Raw genomic sequence first — 24,861 nt, forward strand, 5'->3', positions numbered from 1 at the left:
ATCATAGGATTACAATAAGATTGCATAGCACTAGGATACTCTAAGAATATTTACAACTTGAAAATATTTTTTAAAGCTACCTTGTGTAAGAACTTCTCCCATCTAGCGGTGAAATTCGGAACTACCCCTATTACCGTCGGTCCCGTATTTCCACCGTCTTGCGTGTATGTGTCACTTAATATCCATTTCTATACAAACCAAGACAGCGGACTCCTAAATAAACGCAACCACCCACACCATAGGTGTATCTACATTAGCTATGTACCAAAAATGACATTTTACCATGACTCGAAGAGCTGTAAACAGTGTTGTAAGGCTGCGTGTACACAACCGCTTGGAGCTCCAGTGGAATTTTAATTTCATGACGAGAATTCTTGGTCTAACTGTTCATGTGCCGTTGAAACGGTGTAAATAGGCGACCCATCAGGCCAGCACTATAACTCCGAGCGTGGTAAACAAGGCGGATATTTCAGGCAGTAAATGCTCCCGTTAAGAACCAAACCAGATTTTGTTCAAATCTACACATCTATGGCTACTGAAAAATGTAAGGTTCGTTTAGTAACTGTTATTTTGAAGTGTTAAAAAACATCGTTGTTTTAGAATTTCTGAACAAAAGTGGTGATAATTGGGGGTGTTACGAAATATGACAACCAACTGAATATTACTTTCTAGCCCCTCCCATGCCGAGCGCATTTTAACTCCTACGGTGGCCGTTTCATGCCAAGGTTAACATGGCTTCCAGTACTACGACTTCGTCCAGTGTTCCTTTCAGTGATGAAAGAAAGAAAAAGGAAGACCCTCCAAAGATGACGAGGAGAGAGTGGAAGAACTTCAAAGACAAAGGAGAGAAGCAACGGAGGTTTGTGTTTTTCATATATTTCTCTGAAGCTGCACCAGGCACGTTAGTTTGCATTGCGTCTGCTGCAACTACACCAGAAAAAAATAGACCATTCTTCTAAAATTGATTTTACGCGTTGCGAACTGAACACTTCAGTTACGCGCTCGGTGTAGCTTCCCTGTTTGTATCTCCATTGTGTATATGTAGCAATTTCTAGCAACTGCAGACTGCATAATGTGAGTTGTCTGCCAGTGAAATCACGACACATATGATTACGTTATGGTGTATAGAAAATGTTACACAATATGTTCTCAATATGTATTCTTCATCATTTTGTGTAAACACTTGAAAAATGACAGAGTAGGCCATGGGTGCCCAACCAGTTGATCGCGGTCGACCTGTCGATCGCACACTGAGTTTGAGTCGATCGCGAGAATATTGTGTATTGTGTATTGAATATTGTGTAGACTTGTAAAATAAAATAAAACTCCCTAAATAAAATATAACACAATGTTCATCACAGGAACTGCCATAGACTCGTAGAATTGTATCAATTCCTAAGTAAAATAGAATAAAATCCCTGTCATGCTCTCATTTTAATGGCACGCGCACTTACTGTTTCTAAGGACTCTTCGTTACTAAGTAACGCCTTGCGTTACTAGGTATCAAAAGATTCTATCACAGTGGAGAAGTTAACGTTAACGTTATATGGTGAAATACAGCAAAGGCAGAAACAAAAAAATCAAAAACCTATCATTTTCATTCAGAGTGGGAGGAGGATTACTTTTTTGTTTATTCAAATTCGAAGTCCATCTGTCTCATCTGCAATGCCAGTGTGGCTTTACCGAAAAAGGGCAATTTGGAGCGGCACTTCAAAACGATGCACAAAAGCTAGCCTACGATACAGATTTCCCGGCTAATTCAGCTCTGCGCACCCGAAAAGTCTGTGAATTGAAGGGTCAGTTAGCAGCACAACAGTCGATTTTCACCAGGCCCAACACTAAGGGTAAGGCTGCAACTGTAGCATCTTATCGCATCAGTCATGTTCTTGCTAAACACAAGAAATCTTTCAAGGACGGCGAGATTGTGAAAGAGGCGTTCATCGAGGCTGCAGATGCTCTCTTTTGTGACTTCAAGAACAAAAGTGATATTGTGGCTTCAATTAAGGACATACAATTATCCCGGAACACTGTTACACGACGATGTGAAGGAATGGCAGAGGATGTTGAAGAGCAGTTGAGAAAGGACATTGACGAATGTGAGTGTTTTTTACTCCAATTTGACGAGTCGACTGACATTATGGATGTGGCTCAGCTATGTGTCTTCATCAGAATGGTTTTTGGAGACATGGGAGCAAAGTAAGAGCTACTAGCCATTTTGCCATTAAAAGGACACACTAGAGGCGAAGATATTTTCCAAGCTTTCATGGAATTCGTCAACAAGAGCAAACTGCCTCTCTTCAAACTCGTCTCTATCACAACTGACGGCGCTCCAGCGATGGTAGGCAGCACTAGCGGGTTTATCGCGTTGTGCAAGCAAAGTGAATCTTTCCCCGACTTCCTTAATTACCACTGTATTATTCACCAGCAAGCATTGTGTGCGAAGATTTTAAACATGAAAGAAGTGATGGATGTTGCCATGAAGATTGTGTGCTCCGTTCGGGCCAGGAGCCTGCAGAGAAGGTTATTCCGTGCACATTTGGAGGAGACCGGTGCAGAACATACAGACCTATTGCTGCACACAGATGTTAGGTGGCTAAGCAGAGGTAAATTTCTTGCGAGGTTCTCTGAATTGCTGCCTGAAATCAAAGACTTTTTGAAGCTGTCAAAACATGCAGAATATGCGCAACTAGAAGACGACCAGTGGCTTTTGGATGTAGCGTTCCTGACAGATCTCACTGACCTGCTCAATGATCTCAATTTAGAGCTGCAGGGTAAGGACAAACGTATAATCAATATGATCAGTTCAGTGAACACAAGCTACAACTGATGTCAAATAGGCTGCAACACTGTGACCTGCGGAACTTTCCTCACATGCAGGCAGAACTTCAGCGTCAGGGCAAAGATTTTGTGCAGCGCGACAGTGCACGTTATGAGGAGCAAGTCCAGACGATCTTGTCAGAATTTGAGAGGCGCTTTAATGACTTTGCATCCGAGCCTGTTGCCAGCTATATGTCTTTTCCATTCATTTCAGATATCGATGTGGATGGTATTGCCTGCCAATTAGAATCACTGTTCCACCTGGAGAGCTCTGCTGTTGAGAATGAGATTCTCACTTTGCAAAATGACATTGAAATCAAATCCAGGGCAACACATGGCAAGAATGGAGAGTTCTGGAATCTACTGCTGGAAGGGAAGCATCACAACCTAAAAAGATGTGCACTGAGTTTGACAGCACTTTTCGGATCAACCTATATGTGTAAGTCTGCTTTCTCTCACATGAAAATCATCAAGACAAAGTACAGATGCACAATGACAGATGACCACCTGTTGGTCTGCTTTCTCTCACATGAAAATCATCAAGACAAAGTACAGATGCACAATGACAGATGACCACCTGTTGGCCTGCTTGAGGATTGCAACCAGCTCCTACTGCCCGGACTTCGAGAAACTAGCTTCCTCCTCCCAGTGCCAGAAGTCCCACTAAGGTCGTAAACGTCACTAGACACAGAGAGTCTGATACAGAACTCTGATTAACCCTTAAAGGAGTACGGTCACAGGAATGTTGAGAAATGAACGTTCTAAAGAATATCTGGGTTCATTGAATTCAACATAGAATTTTAGAACCTTCAATTGTTGCGGAACTTAGAACGTTCAAAAACCTACACCTTTAAGGGTTAAAAAAAAAAAAACATTCTCCTGTTTTACAATGTTATTTTACTATTGTTACTGTAAGCTTAAGCATTTACTATAGCCACCCTACTTGTTGGACTACTGAAGTATCACACCTGACTGATTAAAAAAAAATCTTCTGTTTTACAATGTTATTTTACTATTCTTACTGTAAGCTTAAGCATTTACTATAGCCACCCAGCTACTTTTTGGACTACCAAAGTATCACAGCTACACACTGGACTCTGATTTAAAAAAAAAACAAATCCTGTGTTACAATGCATATGCCCACTGTTGGCTGCCCAGACATGTATTTATGTTTACACTTTCAATTGAGATTTATATGTTGTTCATGTTCTGTACTACTACTCTGCTAACAATCTAACTTTGCTACCTAAACAAGCCTATCAGATCTTATTTCTTGTGTCTTATTTCTTCAGAGACTTGTGGATGGAATGAGCCTGCAAGAGCACAGGGACCTCACCACACAGTTGCTAGTGAGGCAGCCAGGTCTGGTGTTTGATGCATTGATGATGCATCAGTGCAGACATGTCATCCCCCCACCTGTACCAGGGATGCCTTGGTGTACTTGTACACACTGCAGAGACATGGCAACCGATCGGGAGAGAAAATGCTGTGGACAAAACCCTGCCACCTGTGTGAGCCTTCTGCCTCACTTCACACAGTACTGCCTAGATCAGTGTTTCCCAAAGTCTGGGTCGCGACCCACGGGTGGGTCACAGGAGATTTTATTTGGGTCGCCAGCACAATTTATGTTGTGTTATAGGCCTAACTGATACCATTTGTCATTTGATACCAGGAAGGCTAACAGTTTTCTATTAGGATGTAGTTTGTTAACTACCACAGTCACGGTTTTGTCATAAAAGCTCATGAAACTGGCGCATGAAACTGGGGGACGAACGCATCGCAGAGCAGAGGGGGTGCCAGAGCATGGATACCTCTCAAAATGAAACCGTTCTGTGGGGCGCCTGCCATGTACCTCGCAGTTGCAAACTACAAGGGACATGAATCCGCCTATTTGCACGAACATTAACAGATACCACAGATAACTTTACCGATTAAAATCTTGTGACCATGCTGTCAACTAAAGCAGACATCCATAGACTGGTCAAGGCCAATCAAATTTCGATTTTAGATGCAATCTTTAAAGTTAGCAACCTCCTCACATTCTTATTTCTGATTTAAAATGCACAACAGTGCATTATATTAGGCTACAATTTAAATGGACATTTTAAACACTATTCCTCTCGTTTTCTACCTCGTTTACTCCAAAGTAAAGGTGCATTCTTCCGGCTATTGCGCAAAAGCCTCTGGTTCTGATATAACGACTATACAATATAATATAATACAACAATACAATATAACGACTTGAGTTATTTGCTGTTTACATCAGAATTGACGTCCACAGTGTTATGAACCCATTTGTCTGCAACGCAATGTAGCCTACAACATTTTTTTAGAAATACAGGGACAGCTTGCTGACGAATGACGACTGCGCAACATCCGAGAATTTCCCCAATCTTTTCTGTAGTCATTTCCAACTTTTCACGCTGATGGTGCTCAAAATGCAACACAACCGTGTTCAAAGTAGGATCTATCTATCTAGATCCTAGGCTATAGCAATGTATGGTTGGGGAAGGCACAGAAAAGTTGGAGAACCTGTGGCCTAAAACAATATTGGTGGTGAAATGGGTCGCGATGGTCTGTCATTTTTAAAAAGTGGGTCCCCAGGAAAAAAGTTTGGGAAACACTGGCCTAGATGAAGGTTTTCTCCAGATTCACAGGCAGTACAGGGAGGACATCACAGCATTAGGCCATGTAAGAGAGCCAGGTGATGACAATAGAGTTCAGATATGCTACCTACAGACATTTCATTTTCTGGCAGCATGGGTCTCTAGGACAGGGTAATAGAAGAGTGATCCCAAGTTGCTGTGTGTGTAGGATAAGGGATAAATTCCCTGACACTCAGGGACATCTCTGGAATTTAAATCACCTTCCTATAATGTTGTGTTATTGTAAATAGTTTTGTATTAGTGTTCTTGTACTGCCTGGTCCTTTTAAAACTGTATTTAATTTCTTTTACACTGGTACATCGTTATATTTTGCTTTCATGAAAATAAAAACTTTTTTTATAATTGATAGACTGTTCATGCTGTACTCTTATACATTACATCCACACACTGATAATTTAAAAAAGGAGCTGTGGTAATTTACCATTTTGAAACACCAAATGACAGTAACATGGTCATAATGTTATTTGCAATATATTTATTTACAGAAATTAACAAATTATGGTATTTACACATGAACCCTTCCTTTTTGTATGGTGCCTTTGAAGCAACATGGGCCATCATTCTAAATTTGCAGTCTCCTGGAAAGCTGATCCTGTGGAAGACATACAGTGTCACATACACACCATTTTACAGTTCAACATATTGTTATTAACCTGTATAGTGCTATTTTGCCTAGACTGAGTTACAGGCAAGGTTACATAAGGTACAATGAAGGCATGCGCGTACATCACATAACAAGACCATTGAATTTCGTCCACATCCTCCTCCACGATGCTCATGTCATGTAGGCTTGCTAAAAAATATATATATATAAATGTTTATATCATGACAATATACAATAGAGAATGTCATGTAGGGTTAGGGTATAGACATTATGAGCCAGACCTGGCGGCATACACAAATTCACGGACGGGCATTACACCTTTCCAGGGGGGCACGGGAACTTAAATTGATCACGGTAGTTTAAGCTTACACTTGACAAAACATTCTAATATGAAAATATAGATGCAATTGTTGTAAAATGGTGCAGCTCATTTAAGAGAGCCCTGTGCGCAGGGATGGAGAGAGAGAAAGCGAGAGGGGATATGTGTGTTAGAACTGAGATGCGTATGGGAAAAAAGTAGACGTGCTGTTGAGACTGGAGCTAGTCATATTCAAAATAATGCAAAAATAAATCCGCAGATAAAACCAAAATCCTCGTTCATTTGCTAACCACTTTCAGATAGAGTGTTAGGCAGTTAGCCCCGAAGTTAAGGATAACTTTGGCCCTGGAGTGGTAACAAGCTCCCTGTTCTCCGACTAGGTCAGAAGAAAAAAACAGTAAAAAACAAACAAAAAAAGAAACTACTAGGCCTACTTCTACTAACTACGATATGAGATATAGCCTACCTGCGAGCCGATAAGACATATTTGTCATCGGATGACAGGGGTTAGTGCAGAAATGAAGTAGACTGCGCCACGTAACCTCTCCATTTAGGTGATGGGCTTACCTAATGTAACTGATTGATTAGCTACGGAATAATACAAATTTTACAAGTTTTATTTGCTACTTGCTAGAGTGACAAACATATAATATAGGCCTACATTTAATAAGTGTTCAAAATCAATCTATGGGATTGGGGTTGGTTGGTGCAGCCAAGCTCGTCCAGGGCGGGCACAGATGACTTCCAGGACGGGCCTGGCCCCCCAAAGCCCCCCCATGACGCCGGGACTGTTATGAGCATTGATGGGTTACTTCTGTTCAAGGTTCTCAATTTCAGGGGCTTCTGCAATTGCGCCAAGATGCTCATCTGAAATGAATAAGCAGAGCGTTTCACAACATATGACAGTACATAAAATGGTAAACACCAAGTTATTAAAAATATACTTTCAGTTATTATCAAACAACAATCACATAGAATTAACACAATTGTTTTCATGCAGTGACTGACCTGTCTGTCCCACTAGAAATGCTGGACACTTCTGGAGTAGTTAATACTAGATGGCTTCCCCTTCATTGGTGTTGATGTGACTGCTCTCAGTTCTCTCTCATAGCTGGACAAAACAGAGCAGTACATGTTAGAATGTCTCACTTAAACCACAAACAAAGTGCATTCATTTTATGACCGTGAAGAAAGATTTATTTTGGTAGATGCATTGACTAAAGTTCAATCAAAGCAGTTCTGTCCGTATTTTATTGTTCATGATAATGACTTTGACCCTCATTGATCAGTCTCAATGGGCTGGCTGGTCTACCTTGCTCCATTAACAAGTGTAATGGACTAGTCTACCCTTCCCCCATTCTGAGGTGTAGGCTACACTCATACGGTGAAAAACTTTCCCTTCAGACAATTTAGTAGTAGGCCTAGGCTACGTCTACAATTAATAAGACTACAGGACAGGCCTCAGGATGTGAACGTCACCCTTGGAATTGGCTATCAGATTAGGGTACATTTAGGCTACAAAGCAAAAGCAATAAAAAAATAACTACAATTTACAGTGCCAGTGCTATAGTTAGCCAAGCAACTATAAAACTTCGAATTTACACCATAGACTGTATAGGTTTACACGAATAGGCCGAATTACCTGTCGAGAAGAAAGCAGGCAACTTCGGCGTCCCTTTTTAAATCCTTGCTCCGAGCTCTTTCCATCTTGGAAAAGCCACTCCAATATTGACTTGGTCTGTTGTTTTTTCCTGTCACGTTGTCGTTGTAATTCTCTTTTTCGCTTCCTTGGCGACTCCTTTTCATGTCCTCGAGAATAGGTGTAATCCTCCATCTTCAACAGACTTTCAAATCTGCCGGCATTCGCGAGTAGACTAATCAGGCAATAGAGTGGTGAAGTCCCGCCCCTTCCGTTTGCCTCCATGGGACCTATCTTTCAAAAAAATTTGAACGGCAGTCTATGGCGAAAAAGAAATTATTTTCTGGTCCCGGTTGACTTGTGCCTTGAATTACCCATATGATGTTTGTCAATTTTAAAGACAATTTTTCATCTAAAGACATTTGCAGTTTGTTTCGTAACTATTGAATTACAACATTGTGAAAGATCGTAATTCCAACGACTACAAACCCACCAGTCGCGCTAGTGATGTTAGCTCATTCACAGCCACATTATATTGTACAAGCATACCAGCAACAGGTCTTAACTGGGCTTTCCTTGCCGAAGAAAATACCATGAGTCAGAGGATTAAACACATCAGGTAAGTTGTATTCGTCCATAGACTGTACATTACATACTGTTAAGTGACATAGCAGGCAGCAAGATGCAACCGTTAACTAGCATAACAGCTCTTTTCGTTTCATTACGTTGGTGACGTACATCGTTCGAGACGAGAGATGTAGTCCACTGAGTGGATTCGCACAAAACCAACATAACTTTTGAAGTCTATCGAACAACAGTACTTTCTTGACGTGAAAAATTATCTTTTAAATTCACACACATCATATGTGAAATTTGTGGCACAATTCAAACTGGACCAAAAAATAATTGTTATCTCTCCATTAACTCCCGTTCATAATTTTTTGAAAGATAGGTCCCATGGACCGGAAGTAGAAGGGGCGGGACTTCACCACTCTATTGAGTGTTGCTTACAAGCGCGAAAGGCGGAGCTCGAATTTCCAGGAATGTCCCTCGTTGGTGAATGTATTTCAAAGATGGAGGCGCAACATGGATTCAGCCAGAGAATGTCTAATAAGGGGAGAACCATAGACATAATATACATAGACGCCGCATTGGCTGCTGGAAACAAGAAATGCGGCCGCCATCTTGGACCGGTCATACTCATCGCGTTGCAGCAGAAAACACAAGATGACAGCACTGTGCAGCATGTTCCTGCTCAAATCGGCGGACCATACTCGGGGGATTTACTTTTCACAAGTAAGATTTAACATTACCGTACTATTGGTTGTATTTTGTATTTTCGAACAATGTGGCCTGTATCATAGCTACATGTAGACCTTTGCAGCAAACAAAACTGTGTGAAAATAAATCTGTTCAGTATTCAGTGAGGTATGCGCTGACAGCTCATTGCACCAGCCAAAGAGATTACACTGAGTGGAGTGGATGACCGATCCAAGATGGCGGCCCCACGTCTTGTCAGCGCTAGTAAGGAGTAGCAGTCGATGCGGCGTCTATCTATGTATATTATGTCTATGGGGAGAACCGCCACTCTCGGGAAACTTCCGGTTTCTGAACTGGTTGCAGTTCCTGTTCTGGTTCAAATCCACTTTTCTCGGGATATAATTTTTTGCCCAGAAATTTGAATGTTACATGCGAAAAAGGGGACAGAGAAAATACACACCGCTGAGTATTATATTTTTTGAGTCACTTAATTGTTCTAAAAAGCCTTTCAAATGCGTCAATGACGTCATTCATTAGCAGAAAGCTAGTGTGTTGTGGGCAACAACGACCCAACCTGTAATAAATCGAAAGGACGTAAGTACTCGTTCATTCAACTTTTGACTTATAATCCATAGTGAGCTTGCAGAAACCACAATCAAATCTTCGATTTTTCAACGACAACCAGGTGAAAGAGACAAATTTAGTTATCCCCCTTTAATTTCCCATTTTCATTATTTAAACCATTTTTATTAAACATTTTAAAGTATAGGTGATAATTCATGCAATAGAGGGTTAAGTTAAGGATAGAGTTGGGAAGGGGGGGTGGGAACAGTTAAATCAAGTCAGTCAAAGTCAAGGGGGAATGGGTTGTAATTTTTTAGAATGGGGGATGGCTCATTGCTAGAGTGTCTCGCAGAGACAATTCCATTGTGCTCTCGCGAGAACTCTGGATTTCCAGGGTACAAAAAAACCTGACCAATTCCAAAATTCTTTGTTAACCGTCTAACTGTGTTAATACTATGCACTTCTAGGTTTCTTTCTGTGCAGATTTCTTAATTTCTTAGTTGTTAGCTGTTAATTTATCTCGTTTTCCTGCGGTTTGCCTTCTATAAGGTTATATAGGGTTCTTTTATCTTCGTAATCAGCTACAACAGTACGACGTGACTCATAATCATACAGCATATCATTTCGAGTAAAAAAACTCGACTCTGGGTTCGACCGAGTTGACGAGTCAGCTTCAGAGGGCGTTCCCTGGGCGTTTCCTTTGCAAGTTTGAACCGAAAACAGCTTGGAAAATGACTTGAACAGACAAGTAGAACGGGGCAAAAGGCTCTGCTTTTACCAGCTTTTACATGCTAGGATGTTGGGTAGTGTAGTACTTTTCCTTTAAATCGAGAATAAAACATAGGGGGTTGTTGAGCAAACATTCTGTATCGGAGTCAGTAAAACAAATAGCCTATAGTTATACTTGCCTTGCACAAGAACTTGTTTTTGACAAGTAGCTGTAACATAGTGTGCTAACCTCGACAACCCAACAGTAACGATAGCGTATGGATACTGCTTCTGCTTGCACATAACTTAATGAGAGAGAGAGAGAGAGAAACATCAGTGCATCACTCCACCAATCAGGCCTTTATGGTAAAGTGGACAGATGGAAGCCATTTTTTGCCGGGAGTTTCCCAAAAAGCACCTGAACGTTAACCTGAGTCTCGCCAGATGAATTTCGTTCCGCCTAGTTCCACTCATCCATCTGGGATTACAAAGTCAAAGTCAGCTTTATTGTCAATTTCTTCACATGTTCCAGACATACATGCAGACATTACTCCATTGGAGAGGTGTTTCAGAAGGCTGGGCCTTATCAAAAATCTTTGCGTATGATTGGATAAGCCACTTGTCCGTCATCTGTATTGACGTGACCAAAAAAAAGTCTTCAGAGCCGTTCTCTGATTTTTTCTTTTTAACGAAAAAATATTGGGTAGATTGGACAACATGGATGAAATAGCAATAAAAAATAATATTTTTTTTTTTTTTTTTTTTTTTTTAAGTATATTTTTTGGGCTTTTTTGCCTTTATTTATATAGGATAGTAGAGAGAGACAGGAAGTGAGTGGGAGAGAGAGATGGGGTGGGATCGGGAAATGACCACAGGCCGGATTTGAACCTGGGTCCCCGTGGGCACTCGGACCCGTTCATGGCACGAGCGCTGTAGCCTGCTGTGCTACAGCGCCCCCAATAGCAGCATCACAGTCGCTTCTCTGCTACGTCACATCTATGAAACTCCCGCCCTGCGTCCTGATTGGCTCTACCATAAAATCTGGTGCAGAAATCACTCCCAATGGAAGCGATCCCAGATGGATGTGAGTGGAGCTAGGCTGAACGAAATTCATCTGGCGAGTCAGGTTACCTGAACGACTCTAAGACCATGAGAAGTAAAATCATCTGGTCTGATGAAATGAAGACTTAACTATTTGTTCAAGTTCAAGTTTATTTTATAGCACACTATCATACAAAGAATGTCACTCAATGTGCTTAAAAGAAAAAAAAGAATAACAGTAATAATAATTGTAATTAATACAATAAAATAATAAAATAGATCAAGGGGGAAAATAAGACTGAATGAATAGGAGGTAAAAAAAATAAGTCAATAAAAAATAAATCAATAAATAAATAAACGAAACAAAGAAACAAAATAAAGAAATTAATCAATAAATGCAGAATGAAAAAGTTACGTTTTTAGTTTCTTTTTAAAACACTCCAGTGTTGGGGAAAATCTAATATATATTGGAAGCTGATTCCAGCGCTGTGTGGCATAATAGCTAAAGGCCATTTCTCCTTGCCTGGTTTTAACCCTGGGGACTATTAATTGACAAGTTCCAGTAGATCTAAGTTCTCTACCAGGTGTATATTGGGGAAGCATTTCAGAAAAATATTTGGGGCTAAGTCCATTCCATTTATTTGGCCACAATTCCCAATGGTGTGTGTGGAAGAAACCAGGCACTGAGCTGCACTGATGTTTGTCCTTCTTTACGCTTCTCTCATCCACTCAAAGGAACTCCTTTATAGTGACCATAGTTACCTTTCTGACCAAGGCCCTTCGTCCCGGATTACTCAGTTTGACTGAGCGACCAGATCTACAGTAGGAAGACTGTTGGTTGTTCCGAACTTTTCCATTTGAGAATGATGGAGGCTACTGTTTCTTGTGTCCTTCCCCAGATCTGTGTCTTCACACAACCCTGTCTTGCAGGTCTACAGACTCTCGACCTTGTGTTTTTTTTACTCTGACATACACCATCAACTGTGAGACCTGATATAAAGAGATGTGTGCCTTTCCTAATAATTTCCTAATAATAATTTCCTAATGATTAATTTAGGTACAGGTGGACTCCAATCAAGTTGTAGAAGCATCTCAAGGACCATAGAAGTAGGATTCAGAGCTTAATTACAAGCACCATAGCAAAGGGTCTGGTGTTGGAGTATTGTACGTAGATTGATGAAAAAAAAATGAATCAATTTTAAGATCAGTCTGTAACATAACAAAACGTGGAAAAAGTGAAGCGCTGTGAATACTTTCCGGACTTTACACACTGTATGTGGAATATATGAAATAACTTGAAATGAACTTTTCCACGATATTCAAATTTTTTAGAGAAGCTCAGCGAGGTTGTGTATCGTGTACAACTTGTTATTATTTATATGCCACAGCCTATGGAATATTGTTTCTGACCATGACCGTAGCAGTGTACCTTTTTTCTGATGGCTACTTCCAGAAGGATAACGCACACACAAAGCTTGAGTTATCTCAAACTGGTTTCTTGGAGTGTACTCAAATGGCCTTCACAGTCACCAGATCTCAATCCAATAGAGCATGTTTTTGGGATGTGGTGGAATGGGACATTTGCATCATGGATGTGCAGTCGACCAATCTGCAGCAACTGCGTGATGCTATCATGTCAATATGGACAAAAATACAGGGTTTTTTTGGAAAAGGAATTTCCAGCTCCTTGCTGAATCTATGCCATGAATAATGAAGGCAGTTTTGAAGGCAAAAAGAAAGAAAAAACAGTGCTAGCAAAGTGTATAAGTACAAGTATATATACTCTTTTGATCCCGTAAGGGGAATTATATAGCCTAGTGGCCTAGAGTATCACAGAAGCATTATTTAGCTGACTGCGTAATTTAAAAAATGTAATGAAATATTCCGCATGACAAGTAATTTTCTTTTAATATGTCTCAAGCTTTAATACAAGTATACTGTCTGTAATTGTTTTTCATGTGATGGGACGAAGTTGGCAGTGTCCCTCCCAGAGTTTTGGCCAGGCATTGTGATGCACTTGATCAAAAGCTATATGCTTCCTGTCTCTTCCAGTAAAGACTCTTGTTCAAATGCTTTGCTCCACCCTTGGCAGACACCAAGCTGACATTTATTGTTTCTCCCCTGTCCTCAGGAAAGAGGTTGTTGTGGCAATCCCAGTGTACAGAGAACTCACTGGTCAAATTGTGTCTATGAGTCATGCATCTTTTTTCCAGACTAGAGGAAAGTGCACCGGTCATTCAGTACCACACAGACTTTTATTTCATCACAGTGCAGTTGTTAAATTTGTGCATATTTGTGAGTTAAATGAACAGTTTACCTTTCAAAAAGGTATGATTTAATGTTAATAATATAAAAAGGAAATACAAAGCAATACAAATTTACATTGATCAGCATACAGTGATGATTCAAACATTTCAAATGTATTATTTTTGCATTCAGTAAATTAAATACTTACTTGCACAACATGTGTTAGAAATAGCTCCACTCAATAAGACAGAATTTATGCAGAGAATCAACTGCAAAGTCTACAGGAGTTAACTTACTATTAACAGCCATCAAAGGAACATTTAAATTCTTAATCCAAGTATCCCAGTACCAATCCCTATATGATCACTGACTACAGAGTTTTCACTAATGTGATCAGATGACAATGCTCAGGGTTCCCTAGTGGTTAAGCTGTTTCTGGTAACCCTGCCATACAAGATTCAGACACCTCATTGCTGATAATACAGAAATAACAGATCATGCCCCTAAATATCAAAAGCCAAATGATCTGATCTGTCTTCAGAGAATAGGGAGATTGGCAAAACGAGTGCATTTGATGATCTTACAATGATCTTGTGTGTGTGTGTGCAGTGATCTGATAGATTTGTTGTATTCAGCATTGTCAGGTAGCAGTAAGGTGGTATTTCTTCTGTTTTGTGTGAAACACTTCATTTGTGTGAAACCTCTTACATTCCTGATATTCAGTCACACGGCTGCAAGGAGGACTAGATCATGGTTCTATGACCAATTTTCAACTCAGTTTCAACCAATCATTTCGAATCTCCTCTCCGCCTTGCTGCCTGAAGCGTCCTGAGCTTCGGTAGACACCAAGTCACATACTTTACAGGACATCTATTGCAACTGCAACAAGTTTATGATGAATTCCTGGATTACAGAATTTCTGGTAAGTAGGAATGAATACAGTGTAATTACTTAAATATGACATAAGACTGGCTACTAAGAACACCAAGCTGATGCTGGGAAAGCAGTGGTTACAGTGCAAGAAGTCGTTAGCGTCACATAACAATCATGTTACTGTATTGTTCTGACACAATGTTCAATACTTCCCTTTACACATTGATCTGATTACGGGACAAACTATTAAAATAAATATAATTATTTCCACTAAGTGCTGTCTTTCTTACTGTAGCTGACAACCTGTATTTGATTTATTTTGTGGTTTTGCCAAGCCAGGACTTACACAAGGGGAGGCCAGCAAATACACCCACAACTCATTAGCTCTTCTTTCTCATGTGAACATACACACGACAAGGGTAACTAATGGGACATATGCAAACAGGCAATCACTGTCACTGTGAACTGTTAAATTTGCGTACAGATGTGTATTACAGTTATACAGCCTGTATTACAGAGTAGCAAAATACATTATACCTATTGTTTTGGTGGATTTTTGGTGTGTTTGGCTGGGTGGTATGTTGGTGGATTTTTGGTGTGTTTGGCAGGGTGGTATGTTGGTGGGTTTTTTGGTTGCCTGTGAGAGCAAGTTCAGTACAACATCAAGGGCTCCCAAATCCAACTGAATATAACCTTTCCAGGAGCATTTGATACAGTCAGCTAGACAGAGCGCTGCCCTGGTGATCCGTGACCCTGGTGAGCCAGCAGGCCCTCTGGCAGCGGAGAGAAGGTTGTGTTTGAAGGTTGTAGCTGGGGAGAGACACGAGGCCTCCTGGGTCAATGGGACAGGTGTGGGTGTCCCTTAACTCACATTCGTGACCCTCGCTCCTGGAGAATCTGCAACAACCGAAAGCACTGTGTGTTATGAACTTATAGTAAGTCAGCAAAACCATTCTAGATCAGTCAAATCTAAGAACAATCAGCATCATCAATGAAAACATGGAAAATAAGATGCTTCACTCTGCTTTGTCAGACAATTTAAACTTGGTCGAAAAGCCCATATCCCCTCTGGACACTGCTTTCATTTTTCATTACTGGACCTCTGTCAGGACATCCACCTCCCAACTGAAACCATCCCAGGATAAAAAAAAACACAAGCCCTGGTTCTCTAAAAAGCTCAGCGTACTCGGGTATGTCACAAAGAACACACACAAGGAGGGTGATGTAGATAGATAGATAGATAGATAGATAGATACTTTTATTCATCCCTGCCGGGGAAATTCAGATGTCCAGCAGCAGTGTGTTGTCTACCAACAAGCATTCTCACTGCAATACACTCATAACAACCCTGATGACAACAGTTAATCAAATAAAGAGTCACAAAACCAGCTACTATTACTAGTAGTAAACAATTAATGCACTTCAAACAGGTCCGTTGTGTAGTCTTATGGCGGCCGGAACAAATTACCTCCTAATGCAGCCTGGTTAAACAGAAGCTCAAGAAGGCAGTTTGGTGCCTGCCCAGGAATAGTGCAAAGTCAGGCTGGAGTGTGATCCAAGTCTCAGTGACACAGCTGTCTCTAAAAAAGGCATACCACACCAGATCTTGCTCCCGAAATTTTCAATGATACACCACCTTTGCAAGTTTTCAGGGGCACAGGCCCTTGCTCAGAGGGCATATTTCGACCAACAGAGAACGTGTTCTTGAAACAGTTCCGTTCATAATTCTTTGAATCTTGGTGGTATCTAGTGAACCAAGCCGCATTTTCAGAAATTAGCTGCGTAAAATGTCTGCAGTGTAGTGCTAGTTGACTAGTTTTGTTTACTTATGGCAACTAGTTTTGTTTACTTATGGCAACTCATGTTTGGTTATCTTTTGGTTCCAGCTTCGAACCAAAGTGTTAGTTTGAAACGGTTTCTGTTTGGTTGAAATGCTTAGAACGGTTCAAATGTTGGTTTCGCGAACAGGAACGGAAACGGTCTAAGTGTAAGGCCAAAGTGTCACGTTTGTTCCCCCATCCTCTCTCACTTTCACACAGAAGGATGTACTTGAGCTCTGCACAATGTTGGGATCTCGCCAGCCGCCCTGAAGCTCTGTGCCAGCTAGCTGTGTTTGCATGCGTTTCCAATTAGTCTATCTCCATGTCCCGCCCTGTTTCGATGTATCCATCATCATTCCAGTTCCAAGGAAGGACAAAATAAAATGCCTGAATCACCACAGGCTCATTGCTCTGACGCTCACGTTGCTTCCAAAGTCACATCTTGTCATTACACAAACCAATCACAGACACCCCTCTGGGCCCTCTATCGTCGCCTACAGAGCCAAATGACTCTGTGGACAATGTTGTAAACCTCACCCTCCACTACACTACACTTGGTCATATCCAGCACCTATGTTAGCGCTCTGTACATAGACCTCAGTACAGAGTTCAATACCAAACCAATCCCCAATTTGAAGTGCACCCAAGGAGTTACAGATACTGTGCTCCATCTGAGGGTAATCTCCAATTAACGCCGCCTGGCTCTGCCACTCGTACACTCATGACAATCCAAACTTTTCTTATCCGTTGTTCCCCGTTGGTTGAATGCTCTAGCCGTTCCTAACAGAGCAGGGGCATCCCTCTCTATCTTTAAAATTCTCTTAAAGACACAACTCTTCAGAATGTAGCCTACCTCTCTCAGCATTATAAACAGCTGGACTTGCTAAATCTAGCACTAACTATCCATCTTCTCCCTCCCATGACTGCTTGAAAATCTATTCTATTCTATGTAATTAGTACTTTTTTCAAGGTCCAATATCCTATTGGCAATGTACCTTGATCGTACCATGATTGCTCTGAATAAAAGTGTCAGCTAAATGACTAAATGTCAATCTCTCCCCATATATGTATTCTCCATCCACCAATGACTGCACCTCAAGCTGCACCTCCATCAAGCTGGTCAGGTTTGCTGGTGATGAGATCACCACCCTTGGCCTCATCATGGTCCATGATGAGTTGACCTACCAGGGGTCACAGCTGGCGGTATGGTGTATATAAAATGAACCCGAAGCTATGTAGATATAACAGAGGTCGGTTCGTCCACCGCTCACGGCCCTCGAACCCGCCACCTCAACACACGGGAGTGAGAGTCGAACGCTCTAACCACTGAGCTAAAAGCACAGGCTTCCAACTCAGCGGTTAGAAGCGTTCTTAAGGTTAGGGGTGTGAGGATTTACACGCGCAACTAGCATGCTAGCTCAGTTTGCCTCCGTTACATAGACAAGACAAAGTTTCTGGGTACCATGTTTACTCATCATCATCGAGTGAGCTCACCAAAGGATGCTCTTTCACAGATTTCTCTGAAAGATGATTATCGCCTCGAAATTTCCCAGCCAGTTCTACCCTCACTTCCTCCACCACCACTGTGTAGTACACCACACACACCACAAGGGGGCAGCCGTGGCCTACTGGTTAGCACTTCGGACCTGTAACCGGAGGGTTACCGGTTCGAACCCAACCAGTAGGCAAGGCACCTAACCCCTCACTGCTCCCCGAGTGCCGCTGTTGATGCAGGCAGCTCACTGCGCCGTGATTAGTGAGACCAAATTTCCCTCAGAGTATATATACTTATATACTATATACATCCTCTCTGTCTACACCAAACTCAAACACATTATGCAAACATCCAAGCTACCCATGAGTGTTCTGCATGACACCAGACACAGGAAATGGGCAGGATAGCGACAGACCCACCATCACACCTGGCTCACTGCCTAATCAGCAAATCTCCACTGCGGGTTCCGCTCCAACAAGACCAGGACCAACAGACATGAACCGTTTCCCGCGTGGCTCTTGTAAACTACCTATCCTAGCTCCCACCCCCACTGCCCATCCCGCATCGTTGCTAATGCTCCCACCCCCACTGCCCATCCCGCATCGTTGCTAATGCTCCCACCCCCACTGCCCATCCCGCATCGTTGCTAATGCTCCCACCCCATTGCAGCAGATCACAAAGTGGGCGTGGTGGAGCATCGCGGTAACGTCACTGACAGTTGGTCGTCTCCGATTGGGAGAAAAGAGTCTGCTAAATACCAGTCAACTTTAACTTACAACTTACTTTAACTTACAACTTGCAAAGTCAAATTCCTGCAAGCATCAAACATTTTGCGAATAAAGCAATTTTGACTTTGATTAACAATAAGGCAAAACGGATGGGATGCTGTTGGCATACTAACCTTGGCTTTTTCTGTGGGTTCCACAACTAGGCCATTAATGGAGTTGTTCAGCTCCCGAGACACCACACACAAAAACTCTGCCTGGTCCTCGTTACCATAGTTGTATGATGACCCGATGCTGATGAGCTGTGAAGCATGCGAGGTAAACACAAACAATCTTTTTCAGAGCATTTTGCGAAGGCTGTTCAAATGCCTGGATTCATTTTGAGGCACGATCCAAGATAGGAGGCAATCTAGACCCAGGGGATCTGTAATGCTTCATACCTGTTCAAACTTCCAGCCATCGGACATGGTGGAGACCATCTGGGTGAGTTCTTCCTCCTGACACTGAAGGACTCTGTACACATGCTTCACCGGACCCTTCGAAAACACCAGTCAAGCAAACATTCACACCATTACATACAAGGGCATAGATGAAACTAAGATATGGAATATGTAATATGGACCAACTGACATGGACCAATTGACTATAAACAATATATACACTACATAGGCTTCCATAAAAATTAATTATAAATGAATATTTTCCCTAAATTCTGCTGCCAGATCATGTGTTCCACAAGCCCAGCAAAGTGTGACAATAACTATCAAACTGAAAAAGAAACAAATCTGACAAATAAAACAACTTATTTTGTTTTTTCTTTTTTCTTAATTTTGACCAGAAGGCATGACAGAGGTGCCCTATCTCCATCTAGTGGTAAACACTGAATGTTGCATGCACGCATGCACACACACACATCCACTCACTTGTGATGTTCTGTTCTCATTGTCCCGAATCCGCTCCTTCACCATTCGAACCAGAGCAGCAATGTTATAGAACTCTGCCTCTTCCAAGACACCTGCACAGCAATGGTTTTGTTTGTTTTTATTTATTACTTCACTGTAGAGCTGTTAGATTGTTTACAACACACTGTTAGATGTGTTCACATAATTACAAAACATTCCACCAAGCATCGCCTACACCAGAAAGATGTGTTGCTGCACAGGCATGTGTGTGTGGCTCTATGTATGCTTGCAAGAGTTAGTGATCAGGACAGGAGGAGGAACAGAGAAAGAGAGAGAGAAAATCAGGTGGATTACATGTGCTGTAGTGGGTATTTCCTTACCCTCTTCTGACAAGTCTTTATTAATGATCAGCTTGCCATGTCGCAAGTAATTCAAGACAGGGCCAAAATAGGTGGGGTCCCTGTCAATCAGATAGGCCCCTGTCTCATCCTTCAACAAAAAACACAGTATCAGGAATATGGCACAGCCAGGAAGTCTTCTTCTGCACGTCCCAGTTTAATAGCATTTTATTTCCCCAACTTCTCAATCTCTATTCCCAACAAAGTTTGAATCTACTACCCAAATTCTGTGTTTATATTGTCGCTCATGGCAGACATTTGGAAACGCCCACCACCACCTTTGCACTCAACATCAAAATGAACCTACCATGTCCGATTCCAGATCTGGATCATCTTGGCACAATCTAAACAGAAACGATTTTTGGTCCCTGCAGAGTGTCTGTCGGGTGGTGCAGAATAAGGTGCCGCCGACGTTCAGTCGTACCCAACGTGTGCCAGGTTTTTCTGACGGCGCGCCTGTGTTATTTTTGCGGGGATATCCTGCTATTGAACGTACTGACAGCCCGTGGCATTTTACACCTCCGTGTGTAGCGATCATCACTGCAGGGGAGGCGACTGGAACGCGCCGCTGGTGCTGGTCAGGATGATCAGTATCAGTACCACTCGGCTGCAAGATGTGGAGATCTGCCATTTTATTGGAAAACAAACGACAGCCTATTCTTTCAAGCTCTCCCTGACGCTAGTTTATATCGCACAAAAAAGCACAGGCGTTTTCAACGCAGGCGAAGGCATTATCTAAAACGACACAACAGCAGAAATACAAATATTTGATTCTGCAACAAAAAATGTGAAAGGTTTGACAGCAAAAGTAAAACGCAGCCTATGAACTTCTAGACTTCTCCTGAAGACTGCCAATAATATGATGCGCTCTGTTCAGTCTGTTCATTTCAAAATAAAAGTAACACTGTTGTGAGATGCTGTGTTGTGATGGAAAAAATATTTTAATCGTTGAATAGTCTTAGTCCAAGTGTATTTTTTCTCAAAAACAGAATCTGCTCAGCTTTATAACATTGACTAATTTGTCAGGTTCTTGAAAGGTGGAGGTGAACAAAAATGGACAATCTTTACACATGGATGCCAAATATTTAATGACAATTCACCTACTTGGCCTATAAGCTGCTACAGTCAACATTGACATGTCGTTGACCAAGCCTAATCTCTTGATGCATTAGAAGTTTGTTGAGTTATACTGCTAGAGCTAAGGTTGACCTGTTCTTGCCTGTAGGCTACAGCCTGTCTTGCCGTGCCAGAGCTGACTGAAAGCCTGATCATAAAAAGCCTGATGACCGAAAGCCTGGTCATAGAAATGGTCTAGTTGGACTACTTAATTGGAATGTTAACTAGTTTCTAACCAAATTTCTATGTTCTAAGAGATAATCACCTACCAATGCATACAGAACGGTATTTGTATTAAATTAGACCTAGGCCTAGTATAAGACAACATAAAACATTAATGTTATGCATTTTACTGTGAAAATGCAATACCACCAAGCGGTTTCATCTAGCCTATACAGCTGGTAAAAAAATGAGGGTAACTGTATCATTGTTTAATGTTTATTCTGAGAAACACCAGAAATAGGCCCTAGTGAAAACTAGGCTTAAAGAAAAGTCCCATAAAGTCATTCACATATAGGCCTGGTGTTAAAAATGGGTATCTATCTAACAATAAAAATATCAAGTTGCAATATACTTATTGTAGTGAATGTAAGTAATTAACCACAATACTTTAGTTTAGCACAATACTTTATTTCTAATAATATATTATAAACGGTTAAACTTGGACAGCATAGGCACGGCGGCCAATCACGAGCCGAAATCAGTCTTACTGTTGCTGATATCATTTCCGTTTCCTGTCGGCCATCACGCTTCTGTCATTGCTGCGTCTGGATCGGTGCAAAAGTAAGTTCTCAACGCTGTTGTCAACTTAATCAATTATTCGATCATATTGTCCAACATCAGTGATGCACTGCTGCTTTAAAGGTTTTTATTTTGTATTTTATTTATTTGCAGTGGCATTTTTACAGGTTTTATCTAGTCCCCTCTTCTGACCTTGCTTTAACCATTTGCGAATGACTAACGTTAACGTCATTAGCCTCAGAAGTAACATTACTGGCCAGGGTCAAGAAGGCATCTTTTTATTCTCTATTTTGGTCTGTCTGTAACAGCATGTCACCGTGAATAACATAAAGAAGGATGTTTATGTACTATTCGATGTTTACAATCCATTCTAGTAGACCAATAACCTCACAGAGCTTGCTAACTAGCCAGCAAGCTATTTGTGTTCCTACCGACTGCACTACATGGATTTCTTAGCTAACGTTATCCTAGCACAGTTAGCTAGCTAGCCAGCCAGCCGACGAAGCCAACGGTGACCAACAGGCCTAGTATAGAAAATACCTAGCCAGTGCATATGACCTTGTTACTGAGATATGGGGAAAGGGTACAATTAGCGTTAACATTACTATTTTAAGGTTCATCGGTATTTTAGCTTGTATTTTGTAACAGAAACGTTAACTTAAATGTACGTATGCATGAGTTAGCCTTAACGTCAACGTTGTACAGCTTTCTCATAAGACAACTGTTGTGGTTTTATGCTGGCTAAATGTAGAGATCATGTAATACCTTTTAATTTGGTAAGGTTAAAGAAAATGGCAGGCCGACGCGCAGCATTGAAGTCCATTGACTGGTTGGCCTTTGCCGAGAGGGTGCCACCCAATCAGAGGGCCATGTTCAACAACCTCAAAACTCGCAGTGATGCCATCGCTGCAAAGTAAGTCTGACATTACGAAGAACTTATTATATGTTGGTGGTCTAAACTGAACTATTTGGGTGGTGACTTACACTAGATCTGTCTGGTTCCTGAGATTGACAAAGGTTACTAACTTTTTTGTTGTTGCCTTCTTTTTCGTGAAGACTGACCTCCCTCCCAGAGAAGCCAGCAGCCATTGACTGGGCCTACTACAGACAAACTGTACCTAAAGCAGGCATGGTGGACGACTTTGAGAAGAAGGTAAGCTTAGTGGAAAACACCTGCTTCACAAATGGTTAGATTGCTACTAAATTTCTCCTTGCATAGTGTGTGCGTGCACATTTCATTGATGGCATTCTCAATTTCTTTTCACGCTGTCAGTTTGCTGCTTTGTCCATCCCTGAGCCAGTTGACACAGAGACATCAAAGATTGCCGCACAGGAGCAGGAATCGGTAAGTAATTCCTTTTTGTAATGGCTCCATCTACGACACCATAATGTTTGTGTAAGGTGACTGACGTATATTGTTGCTGTTATATGGGTTTCAGCGAGGCAGGTGTTGAATATATTGCATGGTGGCATTTGGCCATAAACATGTTCAAATGAAGTTGCCTTTACAACAGTTTGTCATATGTTGATCATTTAACAGCTATCACTTACAGTATAATAGATGACAATCATGGTCGTTGCTCATTGCAATAAATATGTTGAGGTCTGCAATTCAATTTTTTGTTTATCTTACTGCTCTTCAGAACAAACAAGCACTTGACTACATCCAGGCATCTAAGGCTCGTATTGGCATGTATCAAGCTGAGGTGTGTATTTTTATTCATTGATTATAGGTGTGTGTGTGTGTGTGTGTGTGTTAGAGAATGAGTCCGTTTAATACTTGACGTTTGACACCCACTAGCGCCCTCTGTGTGGAACATGCTGTTCTCTCAATGACCTGTACAAACTTCAAGAGCTTTTTGGAGGTTTAATACAGTTCAACTCATAGGAGATGTACTATTAATGTAATGTAATAATGTAATATAGAAGTATTATTTTAGAAAAATCCTCTGAAATTACCACCTGTCGAGCTTATTTGCATTCTCAGACTTCTATGGAATTCCTTATTAATCAGTTAATTTTGCTCTGCTATGAGCAAAAGAAGTAAACGTACAGCCCTGCTCTCTGCAGCATCCTGCCTGTCTTGTGTTGTACGTTTTATGTTATATTGATGTCAGGGGCTTTAGGCTGGGGATGACATGACTCAGTCCTCACAAGTCTTTGGATGCTTCAAATCCATAATTTTGGCGACTCCGTATCACCTCTCAAGGAATGGACCTCATGTCTTCTCCAAAATGCTGATGCTTTGTTGGCATGTGGTGTAATAGGCACAAGGAGCATGATCTCGTGTGCAGGCCAAGGCTAAAATTGCCAGAGTGGGGGTTTAGAAAAGGAATAATACACAAGTCCTCCCTTCTTGAATAACTGAAATGCTGCGAATGTGGGGATGACCAACGTTGCCCTCTGGTTTCCCCCCACAGCTGGAGAAGTTCAACAACATGATTCCCTTCGACCAGATGACCATCGAGGACCTCAACCATACCTTCCCTGAGACTAAGTTGGACAAGGAGAAGTATCCATACTGGCCCCACAAGCCTATTGCTGACCTGTAAATTGTTAGAAATGCCCACTCGAAGTAATATTACACCCCACTTATACAATTGTATAGTCCTGTCTGTGTATACACCTGTTTGTTTCAGGAGTTGGTGACTCAGGATCATATTCTGAGGAGTAAAAACTTTGAAATTCACACATGCATTTAGCGTTTTTATTTTATGGAAATAAGCCTAGAAGCATATTGACACAGCTAGTTCATCAGTGTAAAATAAAAGTTGTCAAGTTGTAGCTATAAGAGAAGACAAAAGTTGTCTACGAGAAGACTGCTGTAGGTGTAATACATATGCATATGGGTCCATACTGCTCTATGCATCACACATCAGATTCTAGGTACATGTAGTACCATGTTCTCCCTTAAAGGCGCTCTAAG

At 41.4% G+C, this 24,861-nt stretch overlaps 2 protein-coding genes and 1 long non-coding RNA gene across 3 annotated transcripts; 1 reads left to right on the top strand and 2 right to left on the bottom strand.

Moving 5' to 3' along the window:
* Positions 1 to 5,943: 5,943 nt before the first annotated feature.
* LOC121705980 lies at positions 5,944 to 7,645 on the bottom strand. Its single transcript, XR_006030942.1, has 3 exons — positions 7,415 to 7,645; positions 7,219 to 7,273; positions 5,944 to 6,075 (listed from the first exon to the last, which is right to left on the bottom strand). It is a non-coding gene; the product is annotated as an uncharacterized LOC121705980 (long non-coding RNA).
* A 6,209-nt stretch (positions 7,646 to 13,854) lies between these two features.
* Positions 13,855 to 20,940, bottom strand: LOC121705964 (BTB/POZ domain-containing protein KCTD5-like). The gene is made up of 6 exons (XM_042087374.1): positions 20,386 to 20,940; positions 20,061 to 20,169; positions 19,702 to 19,793; positions 19,219 to 19,314; positions 18,955 to 19,080; positions 13,855 to 15,635 (listed from the first exon to the last, which is right to left on the bottom strand). The coding sequence occupies exons 1-6, from the start codon at positions 20,707 to 20,709 to the stop codon at positions 15,606 to 15,608; spliced, it is 777 nt and encodes a 258-aa protein (XP_041943308.1). The 5' UTR covers positions 20,710 to 20,940; the 3' UTR covers positions 13,855 to 15,605.
* Positions 20,941 to 21,886: 946 nt separating this feature from the next.
* atp5pd (ATP synthase peripheral stalk subunit d) lies at positions 21,887 to 24,624 on the top strand. Its single transcript, XM_042087389.1, has 6 exons — positions 21,887 to 21,977; positions 22,717 to 22,848; positions 22,992 to 23,088; positions 23,209 to 23,280; positions 23,579 to 23,641; positions 24,356 to 24,624. The coding sequence occupies exons 2-6, from the start codon at positions 22,727 to 22,729 to the stop codon at positions 24,485 to 24,487; spliced, it is 486 nt and encodes a 161-aa protein (XP_041943323.1). The 5' UTR covers positions 21,887 to 21,977; positions 22,717 to 22,726; the 3' UTR covers positions 24,488 to 24,624.
* Positions 24,625 to 24,861: the final 237 nt, after the last annotated feature.

The sequence above is a fragment of the Alosa sapidissima genome, chromosome 3 (assembly GCF_018492685.1).
Source record: "Alosa sapidissima isolate fAloSap1 chromosome 3, fAloSap1.pri, whole genome shotgun sequence".
NCBI lineage: Eukaryota > Metazoa > Chordata > Actinopteri > Clupeiformes > Clupeidae > Alosa > Alosa sapidissima.

What these genes read in the sequence shown, in the direction of transcription:
- LOC121705964 (XM_042087374.1), bottom strand. Translation starts at nt 20,709, where the DNA reads ATGGCAGATCTCCACATCTTGCAGCCGAGTGGTACTGATACTGATCAT. An exon ending in TAAAGACTTGTCAGAAGAGG is followed by an intron (nt 19,794 to 20,060) that starts GTAAGGAAATAC and finishes ATTGCTGTGCAG; the next exon opens with GTGTCTTGGAAGAGGCAGAG. An exon ending in ATGGCTGGAAGTTTGAACAG is followed by an intron (nt 19,081 to 19,218) that starts GTATGAAGCATT and finishes CATGCTTCACAG; the next exon opens with CTCATCAGCATCGGGTCATC.
- atp5pd (XM_042087389.1), top strand. Translation starts at nt 22,727, where the DNA reads ATGGCAGGCCGACGCGCAGCATTGAAGTCCATTGACTGGTTGGCCTTT. An exon ending in AGTGATGCCATCGCTGCAAA is followed by an intron (nt 22,849 to 22,991) that starts GTAAGTCTGACA and finishes TTTTTCGTGAAG; the next exon opens with ACTGACCTCCCTCCCAGAGA. An exon ending in TTGGCATGTATCAAGCTGAG is followed by an intron (nt 23,642 to 24,355) that starts GTGTGTATTTTT and finishes TTCCCCCCACAG; the next exon opens with CTGGAGAAGTTCAACAACAT.